The sequence below is a fragment of the Phoenix dactylifera genome, chromosome 1 (assembly GCF_009389715.1).
Source record: "Phoenix dactylifera cultivar Barhee BC4 chromosome 1, palm_55x_up_171113_PBpolish2nd_filt_p, whole genome shotgun sequence".
In the NCBI taxonomy this organism is placed as follows: domain Eukaryota; kingdom Viridiplantae; phylum Streptophyta; class Magnoliopsida; order Arecales; family Arecaceae; genus Phoenix; species Phoenix dactylifera.
In genome coordinates this window covers 38,199,172-38,211,088 of record NC_052392.1, presented here as the reverse complement: position 1 = coordinate 38,211,088, position 11,917 = coordinate 38,199,172, and the positions used below count along the sequence as shown (strand labels likewise).

The 11,917-nt window shown below is 37.0% G+C and overlaps 1 protein-coding gene across 1 annotated transcript; it reads right to left on the bottom strand.

Moving 5' to 3' along the window:
- Positions 1–1,621: 1,621 nt before the first annotated feature.
- Positions 1,622–5,287, bottom strand: LOC103716609 (auxin-responsive protein IAA25-like). The gene is made up of 5 exons (XM_008804674.4): positions 4,815–5,287; positions 2,715–3,007; positions 2,239–2,356; positions 2,052–2,113; positions 1,622–1,918 (listed from the first exon to the last, which is right to left on the bottom strand). The coding sequence occupies exons 1-5, from the start codon at positions 5,195–5,197 to the stop codon at positions 1,824–1,826; spliced, it is 951 nt and encodes a 316-aa protein (XP_008802896.2). The 5' UTR covers positions 5,198–5,287; the 3' UTR covers positions 1,622–1,823.
- Between the last annotated feature and the right edge of the window lie 6,630 nt (positions 5,288–11,917).

Here is an 11,917-nt window from a genome sequence, read left to right as displayed (position 1 = left end):
TCTTTTTTGATGGTTTTCTTTCAAGCTATGCTTGGAACCAAGAAGCTTGTAAATGGTTACTTGCCTTTGTCATTCTCAGGCTACACCGAGCTGCTCTTTGTGTTCAATGGAGTAGAAGTAGTATATATGAATTTTTCTGATCGTCTTGTTATAAACATAAACTGTTGACTCTTGTTGTGTATTCGCTGATCTGACCAATAGCTTTCCGGAATCTTGAGATAGATATTATACCTGTTGTCTTTCGAAAGGCCTGGTGCCTTGCACTTCCTCAATCAATTTCAACAACCTAGTATTTGTTGATTGTTTCTTTATGTTTTGTCATCGAACTATACAATAATTGATCATGGGATCAATGTCGAGCCTTGGCTTGCATTTTTAATGGACAAATTATTTGCTGAGGTTGTGATTAACTATGTTAATCATGTTAACCAAGTTAAATATAAACAAGTTAAGCATATGACTTAAAATAGTTTAAGCAAGTCAAGTGGGATTAACCGCTTATTAAACAAATTGGTCCATATTTCAAAATCCTAATCTATCTAATAGATAGGTCAGATTCAAAGTTACGATTTTTATAACGCTATCCATATCTAACCTGACTCATATTCGATGCAGTCCGGCTCGATTGCCGCCTGTATATAGAAGAAATATTTTGAAGATAAGGCGCATGGAAGAATTTTATTTTTACTTCAAAAAAATTATTGTTATGTTCTTTTAAGGGATGATGGGAAAAAGTTAAAATTAAAGTATGCAAAGCCTTTGGGTTTATAATAATGTCTGGTGTTTGTATTAGAAAAAAAATTATATATATATATATAATAGCTTTTTTTAATTTATTTACTGAACTCGGCTGATAATGGGTTTGAACTTTTTTGTTAAAAAAAAAGGCTTTGCTTTTCTCTCAGCTTACAGCAAGAACGGCACTTAAACCTATTGGTACATTGAAGGAAAAGACAATAATTCATAATTTTTTAGTTTTTTCCCGATGCCACCTCATTTATATGTTTTGGTCTTAATTCGACCCTTGGCATGACCTTTTAGTCAAGAAAAGGCCCAAATTAAACCAATATATATATATAACAACCTAAAACCTGATGATCACCCAATTATTTTTGGATCCATTAAAATTGTGAGATTGGATTCTAAGTGTAACACATAATTTGGATCCAGAGATGCATAACCTGAAGACAACTTGTTGCCACCCCAATTGATGCATGTGTCCTGATTTTAAATCAATTCAAAATCAGATAACATAAAAATGATGTACATGTTATTTCTCAAAAATATATTGTATTCTGAGTAGTGGCCAGTTTTATCCAACTTAGTAACGTTATTTTCTTGTAATATTAAGACAAACAAACTATCTTAGCTAAGTAATAACTAACACCAATCTAAGCTAAACTTATACTACCCAACATGACTCAAGTAAATTTCAAATAGACAACATTGAAATAGGAGCTTGCTTCAAGTAAATATTATTCCAACCTAAAGCTTTTTGACAAACTATAACTCGAGTATTTAGAACTTTGGAAAATCAACTAGCAACTGATCTTAAATATAAATGTTCATTATTTCTTTTTTTAAAAAAAAGAACTTTTTTTATTAAAAAAAAAAAAGAAGATCTAGAAACCATATTAACTTCCAAAACATTAGCTCATGGTTCTTTTAGTTACTCTACATTGAAGAAGCCATATAAATTACACTGCCATGACATAAGAAAATATCTTACATCAACATCACATTCAATTGTAAACTCTATTTATCACTGTTCTCTTGTAATCAACCACCCTAGAGGTAGGAAGGATGCAACATCTCCTTATCAACTAATTCCATAAGCAACTTCTCTCCCTGGTCTCTTTGATCAGACAAGTCATCCCCTCTTTAGTTGTTTTCTCCAGAAGGTTCAAATGTACTCGACCTGCACAACAATCACCCCTATATCAATTAATGATAAAAAGGAAGCTTAATTAGAGATGTGCATGATTGTGAAGTTACAATTTTAAAATTCTATCTTGCTTGAAGTTTGTAGGGAAAGAATAGTATTAACATACCACATTTTTGTGTCCTAGGATCTTGTGCAATATATAGCCTTTTCACTGTATTGATGAACATCCTGCAAAATTTTTAACATTAGATTTTATATGGATAACAAACATATCCCTATGAAACAAAAATGTATGATGTTTTTTTTTTTCGAAAATTGCACGAAAACTTGAAAAATGGATGCAAAAGACATACTCCCAAGGTACATCGCCCACAAGCATTCGATCTCCTTCATTGTCCTCATAAAGAAGAATATAACTAGGAGTAACAATCTCTTCTTCTCCATCTTCCTTTGATTTCTTCGAGTAATCAGCTGGATAGAAAATAAAACCAGCTTTATTAGCCTATTGCCTATTCACAATGGAGATTTAATAGGCTTTAAAGCTAGAGCACCACAAGAGATATCATTTGCATAGGATCAATGCTTATGCATTAACAAAATCATCAGAACAAGACTAGAGATTGGAACAATTAATGTGATGAAACAACATGCCTAAATGTTTTTAACAGAACAAATGTAGAAAGATCAAAGATGAATCTATCAAACAAAAGAAACACCAAAAAAAAAAAATGCATTTGCATTATTGCAATTTAGTATTAATCAACAAGCAGTGAGAGGATGCAACATTGGCAAAAATTTAAAAATTTGACTTGGATTAGAACTCACTAACCCATCAAAAAGTTATGAAACATTTTCTGAAGGGCTTGAGAGAGCGATTCATAGCTATCATGAACCTTTAAGTCAATTTTTCTTCCAACTGCATAGCCTTCCATATTCACCTTCACAAACATTGTTTGCCTTGCTACAGGCTCGTTGCTCGTGTTCTCTCCCTCCACTGGTTTCATTTTCTTGGTATCCTTTTCTGAATCCATAGCAGACTTTGATGCTTGTGGAAGCCCCAAATTCCTCCTAAATGCGCGAATTGGAGGCCAGCCTACAACTGATGGTGAAGGATTTGTAGCCCTAATTACATTTAACAAGTATAATCATCAGAATCATGATAGAACTCAGTAGAAAAACCCCAACTAACATTGTTTAGCATAAAAGACTAAAAGATGGAGAAGATGCAGCTGCTACAAAATGTTATGGTTCATAATTTGTATATGGCGAGGGGCTACATGGTCCAAGTAGTAAATTGGCTGGGCTCAATTTGAACCCTTAAAACGGCTAAGCCCAAGATATACTAAAAAAGGCATCCCAATATATGGGGCTTCTACTAGTTTGGGGTCTAGAGAGAGCCAGATATAAGCAGCCTTATCTCTATGTACGGAGAGGTTGTTTCCATATTTCAAACTCGTGACATATTAGTTGCAGTAGAACAACCTTATTGTTATACCAAGATATGGTCTCGACCCAAGATAGATAGGAAACACAAAAATTTTGGGCTATCTCTGAGCTCATTTTAGACCTAAATCGGGATCAACTTGGAACAATGATAACCCTCTTCTAGTTTGGGCTCTAGTATTGTGGCCTTATATTTTTGTAGTACAATCCAGGCAAGCTTATCACACTTAAAATATAATATATATATATATAGAAGTTTTGGGCTATTGTTGTCTTATATAGGATCTGTTTGGATGATTAAGCTGAAAATTCTATGAAATTCGTGAGTTAGGCCAGTACAACAAGCAAAATCATAAAATTATAGGCTGTATTAGACCTATATTCATAAATACTAGTAGATCTTTTTATTCGAGTCGGCTCATTCAAAAGCTATTTTTGGGTATTTATGAATGCAGCCTTGCTCCATCTATAATTCTATATTTTGCTGGTTGTATTGGCCGAACCGACGAATTTCATATGATATTCAGTCCGATTATCCAAACAAATTTTTAGAAAAGAGGTCAAAAATAAAAAGACGAGGAGAAGAAAGACGGCAACGCGTGGCTCATATACTGTCTGCTGGACCCACCACATGACAAGGACTATTCGTCACATTTCAAAAACGTACCCCACCATTCCCTGCAGCCGATACTTTTTCATTATCATGCACATATTGTCACAATCCTCTCATGAAAATCCCATGGATGCCATCGAAATCTCTCCTAGGTAGCAAATGGATTTGCTCACATGCCCAAGTATATTCTTGTTGTTATAGCCATCGAAAGGAACAAATATAAAAGAAACTTATGGTATGGCTGCTGTGCCTGAGGCAACAATGATTCTCCCAACAAGACTCTAATGTATTAGAAATATCCTGTTTTCTTTAAAGAAAAAACAAAAAATAAAACCTCTTCTTCCATATTTAGGAGAAAACTATAGTTTAGAGCTAGAGCATGTAGTTACAAAAAAAAAAAAAAGCTCGAATCTCGAGATAAAACAAAGAGTTGGAGGTGTATCTAGCGGAAAAAAAAAAAGATTAATATTTTTTTTGCCCAAATCTATCGGTGGATCACTTAATAATTATTTTAAAATTTATACAGACAGATAAATAAAAAAATTTGGAGTGTTTCGAGATCTACACATGGTACAATCTAACCGTTTATACTGAAAAAAAAAAAATGATCATTTTTTCGTGCGAAAGATACAAGCCGGACCCTAAAACAAAAAGGCACTTGAGATTCGAGGGATTTTTTTTTTTTAGATTGTTGAATCAGGATGCTAAGCTAAGATTGGTTGGTGAGATATGAAGGAAAAGTATATGAAAAAACAAAAACTTTCAGAAAGTATATATATGTCCAAGGACATCTATGATCACAGGTCGCCAAGGACAGAAGAGAGAGGGAGGGAGGGAGAGAGAGAGAGAGAGAGAGAGAGAGAGAGGTCAAACCTTAGGACACTAGTCTTTTTATGGGCTTGCTCGAGAGCTGCCTTCTCTTGCCGGGCTGCCAGACTCCAAGGGTGGACAAAACCACTAGTAGTCTCGGAGAAACATCTCTTGGAACCTCCAATCCCCATACCACTCCTCTGGTGTGTGCCATGTCCATCTTGAGGGGCTCGGAACGTTGTGCTTCGGCCTCCACCACCACCACCACCTTCCCCTTCACCAGGCTCAAACCCATTGTTCAAGGAGAAACCAAGCCTTAGCTCCAAGTGGCTTTGGAATCCATTAGCTGTTTCCTTAGCTCTATCTTCATGAACCCTTTCTCCCCCTCCCCCTTCACCACCTTCCTCCTCTTTGGGTGGTGATTTCTCAAGCAGTGTAGCCTTCATGGGCTTTGCTTCTTGTTGAGATGGAAAAGAGAGAGCTTTGGTTAGAGTGTGAGGAGGGAAGGAGAGGGTGCAGGACTTCTCTTTTATGGAGGGTCGCGGCCTTTTTAGGGGTGAGGAAAATGTGGGGGAATAAAGGGTGGGCGTAGATGAAAAGGAGGGAGGCTTTGTGGGGACTGTAGACTGTGGAGGCCACTGAAGTGGAGTGGTGGGACCAAGAGTGTGGGAACTGTGAAGGGCAGGGCTTGCTTTGTGGGGACTTGGAGAGAAGCCACACCTTCTTATCTTTTTTTTTACTTCTAATCCACACCCTTATCCTTTTGAGTTATCAAAAAAAAAAAAAAAAAAAATCTAAGTGGAGGTTGCCAAAGTTGTTTCCTTCCAACTTTATACAACCAATCTTATTGGTGTAATGGTGTACTTAACTACCCTGCACCTACCTAGGCATGATTCAAATCATCTCCCAACATAAAGGTAGTCATTTTGCACAGCGTTTTGGAGAAAATCTAAATGGACAGTTAAATAACCAATTGGTGATTGATATAATATAATAGTATATGGAACTTATCGCTGGAGGAAGTTGGGAAAAGATGTGCACTCAACTCATTTGCAATGGGACCAGAGTTACTGAGGTTGCCCAGTCAGAGTCATCAAACTCTGTCTCTCTCACTCTCTCTCTCTCTGTCATAGGAGGGAGTCCCAGCGCTACCTAATTACTGGCGCAGTCTTCTATGAGTATTGCTTGGGATGAAATTTTGAGAGATAAATGCCCTCCTATTTGTAAATGGAAGGGGGTTATGACTACTGAAGTAACACTTAGGTCATAATTGCCAAATCTATTGGAAAGAATCCATTCGTCGTTACGATCATATATACATAACATCTACGTAAATATGTACGTATATTCTTATAGAGTTGGGAAGAAAGCCAATAATTTCAGCAAGGCTCTTTCTTTTTAACCCTAACAGTCAGGTACTAAATAAGTTAGTTGTTTGCCTGTCATTGGTCGACTTGAATGTTTATCCCCCTCTAGTCCTAGAATCATTGCCTCTTTAAACCTCTAGCCTCATGTCATGATTTGTCCGACAAAAATACACTATAGTATATGAGTAAGAACAACACATTGGTCCTATCACACTATAATCACAAGAATGGGAGTTATGACAATTACCAAGAGCTAGCTAAGAAGTAATATTTTTTTATTTAATCTCCGGCTGACTTTCTTGCTGATGGTGAAGATGTTTATACACAAACATGACATTTTACTCACTACAAAAGCTAGCTCCAAAGTTGGTTCAAAAGTTCATCTGCCTTCTTCTAGATTAATAAAGCCTGTTTACTTTATAAGCAAAGCTACCCCAATGTATAACAACCCAGCCAACTGAGGCAATCCATGCTTACTCTGTAATTGTACTAAAAAGTATCACCAGACCACATGATTAAATGATGTCAGTGTATTACTACCAAGTTATGGTATCATACTCTATATAAGCGATTCGTGGCTACTGGTCTTCATCCAATTTCCTATTTTATAAGCCTTGATCTCTTTAGATATTATGGATTGCTTTACTTAGATTTGCGGCTCCTGGTAGGAATGCTATCATCATTCCTTCATGGTGTCCTCTGATACAAAGAATCTCTGCTTTACATGAAGGCCTTTTTTTAAAAGAAAAGCAGACATGTCATTCCATGAAAAAGAACATCTTTTGATCAATCAGGCGTTATAATTCAGTTGCTTATGGTCAACTTTATCCTGAACATCAATTATGGATGGATTAAGGATTTGTTAATGCCATGGAATGTATACCTATAATCCTAACCTAAGTTCGATGTTCTACCATTACGACAAGTGTGCTCATTAGAGTGTGAAAGAAATCACAATTCAGAGTATACAACCAAAGCAAATCTTTAGCACTCTATTAAGTAATGCATCTCATGAATTTTAAATGGCTAGTTTAGCCCAAAGTTTGTTCCTTTTAGTTGTGATTTTTATTAATTGTCTCATTGTAACAATCCACGACTTCACCCAAAATGGCTAGCCGGAAAGTATTATTAGGGTTCCTTAATCCTTTATAAGTATCCAATATCTACCCAGCGAATAACCGATGTGGAACTAGATACACGTCCGCACGAATCCTTACACTCATAGTTAATGGCAGATCATATTTAGCGTAATTACTATGGAGTGCTTGTTGAGAATCTGACACCCCTTGCCTGCCCCAGCAAGGAGGTGGGGGTTTAGTTAGAGTCAGCCCTTGAGAGGGTGGGATGGGAGAGTTTTATTTTCAAACTAACATCTTCTCTTCTTATCCGTTGGAAATAGTTTTATTTTGAAACATAAATCATTTGATTTCTTAACCAAGAGGAAGTTAGAAACTTTAACCGGCCACATTTTTTTATGAAGAGTCACTTCTTTCCAGTTTTATAAATACAATGTACTTTGGGAGATCTAAATAACTTTTCCTTCTCTTCATTATTACAATTATACTCTTTCTCTCCCTTACAACCATACTCTCTCTTATAGATTAACAAGTGTGGATATCAGTATGCTATACTTTGGGGCGAAGCCTGAAGTGTAGAAAGTGTGCGGACCTAGGGATAATAATTTCCACAAAGTCTACCTGTACAGTGGAAAAATAATTATCCTTAAGAAAGTAAGCCTACCCAAATTTACTTACATATATCATTTTTTGCAAGTTTTCTTGATTTGTGTGCATGAAATCCACAACAGTAGCCCCTCCTAATCTCGTAAAATATGTGAGGTAATCACAACATATTTATCGTTTAATTAAGGAGGGCGAGCTCATGGTGATGTATGACCAGGTCTCATCAAGCATGGTATGAATTAATCAGATGGTATGACACAAGCAATTATGGATTCCCAGTTAAGAAATTCATGAAGGAGTACTTAATCATCAAATAGAGCATCAAACCTAGCTTCCATTCATGGCCAGAGATTACAAAATCAGAAGCATTTACCCTAAGCAAACGTTTCAACAAGAAGTCATCTCGCTAATTACTTTGACGGAATAGGCAATTCCAATTTAAATCATTTGATCCTTAATTTAAAGTCTCAAGTCATCTCACTAATCGCCGAGCTGATGTGTTGCAATCCTTTTACTTCCTTTGAAATGGCATTGTTATTTGTGCTATAGAATGGAGCAAAGTGGAAGGTGCAAGACACTTGAGTGGCTATCTTTGAGAGATTTTTCTGTCAATCTAGCATTGCTCTAGTATATAAAATGCTAGATTAGATGTGGAACAATAAGGCCCCATTAAATTGCAGTAGCATACTCATTTGATTTATCTTGGAATTTATACAACAGAGCAGAGAGATATAAAGACATCGAATAGTGTTAGAGATGCAATTCAATGTGATTGATGCAGGACTTGGGACGGAAAAAATGATTGGAATTACAGAGTGATGGTGTTAGAGATGCAATCAACTCAGTAGAATATCTGCCTCCTGTGAATCACATCCAATCCTGCATCATTTCCAGTTACTGTCAGGTGTCTGAGAAAGCTTAAGAAACTAGTTGCTTGTCTCCCTTCTGGATCATTGGAGACACATGCCAGCTTCAGGGTTGATAAATAGACAACAAACTGTGGTTCATGAAAGGTAGCATCATAATGTCGATGCATACTATTGAAGCAAATATTGATTCGACGACGATTGAATAGTCCTGAAAGATGAATTACAATCTTGGTCCTCTAGTTGACTTGGTTGACTAAGTTGGCCAGCCAGTATTTCTGAAGTATGAAGGAGAACATTTAGACTTTGGATACAGATTCCAATTCAGTTACTGCTGCTGCAGAGCTATATGGTTAATGTAACAAATGAGAACTCATCTTGCTATGGGGATCTTCTCATTGTCTATCTCTGGTCTGACTTTAGAGACCCAACCTCACAAGTCTCCGCAGGGATTGATTAAATGGCAGACCTAATGGCAGGGATAGAATTGCATGTGAAAGCAAAGCTCTTCAAAGATTTTGTCTTCCTTCCACTTACATAGATCACCCAATTCTACTTTGTGCTCTCTTTCTCTCTCTCTCTACAACTCACACACAAATAGCCATATCTGGTAGTGAAAGAGGAGAAAAAAACAAAGAAATGCAAATTATTTGTTTCTTGGAAGCCCATTTGGTTGACAAAAGAGATACCATGAGTTCCACTCTGGATGGCTACTATAGATTAAAAGACATTCCAAAAGGCTAAGTGGCAGCCATCAAGTAGTAGCCTTGTCATATGGCCCAGAGCAAAGTGGTAAGGTTCAGACAAGGAATAAATAGACTTTGCTCCATACGCCCCTCACAGGTGTAAGAGTGCCAAACTTTTCCTTCGGCTTTCTTACCTAGATTGAAAGGCCCTCTGAAAAAACAAGAATCACTTTTAAGTTGAAAGAAGCCTTCTTGGTGGATAATAAAGGTGAGATGATATGATGGAAATGCTAAAGTGCAAAGGTGAGTCATGATGGCATATAGGTAGGATGCATCTGAACCACCCTACAACAATCATCACGGATCAAGTGTGGATCCTCATCCAGTTTTCAAAGATGATGCCCACCTTTGTTTCCTCACAAGCCAACTTCTAAGACAACAATGCAACTTCTAAGAAAAATACTCTTTTTGCAGTATGGAAAGGTCTGCTGCTCAACACTCTTGAGGGCATGCAACATCCTGATATTCTCTTTCTTTGTTTTTTTTTTTTTTTTTTTGTTTTTTTTTTCTGGTGGGCAGAGAAAAAAGTTGAATCAAATTGATTTGCCTTAAAAGGGACCAATAAGAGAGGCAGGTTACATATAGAAGACTTGAAGAAAATTAATCTGGAATCAACCATATAGATTTCATATACTTATTGGTTTCTCATTTTGTGCTGCATTCACTTTTACTAGATCCAAATAAACATCATTGGCCTCTCAGTTTGATATTGTCGAGAGTCGGAAAAATATGAAGCATATGAGATTCACCAAATCTAAGTTCAGTCTCAAATGAAAGAGAATCTTTTCGGGAAGCTGGAAGACCAGAGACTGGCAGACCAAGCAATGGAAGGTCGTCCTTCCTGAACTGCCACTGGATTGAGCCCAAACCGTGCTCATCTGCACCTGAACACTCTTGAGCAAGTAACAGGTCCTGAACCATAGAATTGCAAATGAGTCAAGTCTGGATCGCGCTTTATAGTGCCAGTTATGCTTGCCAATTAAGATGGCATGCTCTTCAAGAACATTAAGCCATAATCAACTTACATATATCTAAGACCCTCATACAAATTATTTATAGAACTACATACTACTATGGAACCACCCACTCCATCTTCATTTCACTTGGGTGCTTCCTTCTGTTTCATGCAACATATGTGGTTCTTAGTAACTAGGAACCACTGAGAAACCAAGCCCCCAACCTCAGGGCAATATGCAGTGAACTATCACCTGTGGGGGATCTCAGTAAAAAATGATTGAAGTACTTTGTCATGGACCCACATTCACCAAAGGAGAGACCAAGCTTGGGGCGTGAAGCTAGATCCTGCTTGATGGGAAATCTTAGTGTCACCCCAATGGGAAGAGCACAAGAGTGGGCAAGAGCCTGTTGCCAAGAAAGAGCCATCATTTCAGCCAACATAAAAGGAGAAAAGATATGCACTTTTGGCTCGTGCAAGGTCTTCATCAAAGGCACTATGGCACCCCTCTTGGCACAAATGATGGGCTTTTCTTGTCTATCCTTGACTTGTGGGGGAGGCTTATCTTCTGCTTTATTGTGTTCTTCTCCCTTGGTCTCTTCACAGTGCAGCCTTCTCTTTCAACTCATACCGCATTTCAGCTTATGACAATATAAAGTCGAAGAATTAGAAGTCATTCAAAAAAAAAAAAAGTAAGAAGAAAAATGAAGAACAGAACCATATGTAGATGTAGAATGCAGACACTCTTTGGCTCTATGGGGAAGGAATGATAAATTGAGCTTGTAATTGGAAAGAGATGGAAGAACAAGCTAAATTTCCTCATCATACATTACCACTGATCTAGTTGTACTGCTTCTGCTACAAAATTTTCTATGAGACTGTATTTCCTTCCCCTTTTTCTTTTTTCGAGAAAAGATTGTAACAACATTCATTCTTTCTTTTTTTTTTTATTTTTTTTAGAACTGAAGCGACATTCTTTTGAGGTAGTTAAAATATACATAAAACGAAAGCAATGCACTCCAGTGTTGAGATCATGAACATTGACTTGATAGGTACAGTGCTCCAAAATCTTCTGCAAACTCAAAAGTCTTCTTTGGGAGACAGTGGGTTGACTTCCATAATGGAAGCCCTCCAAGTTGCTGTCATCATTTCCATCTAGTACAGAATTTCTACAACTTCTCAATTGTTGATAGAAAAGCCTAGTCGACAACTGACATGCATGAATTGATTGGCATGTGATAAGCCAGGGGTAACAAAAGAGTAGCTGGTCAACTAACTTGCCAATCATCTTGAGTCACCAAAGATCATCACAAAAAACTGGCAATTACATTGCAGTACATGGAAATCTCTGCTATGTACCTATGAGTCTATAACACACATGAGAACTGAGCATGTTAAAGATTAAAGTCTAAACTTGAGATAAGTCTAGCACAAGATCAAATTTATCTAGGCTCCATAACAAAAAATTAAAAGGATGCTCTGGTATCATTAGCATCCCACAACAGAAAAATTAAAAATACTGTGAGAAAAGAACGGGGCCAAAAATTTTC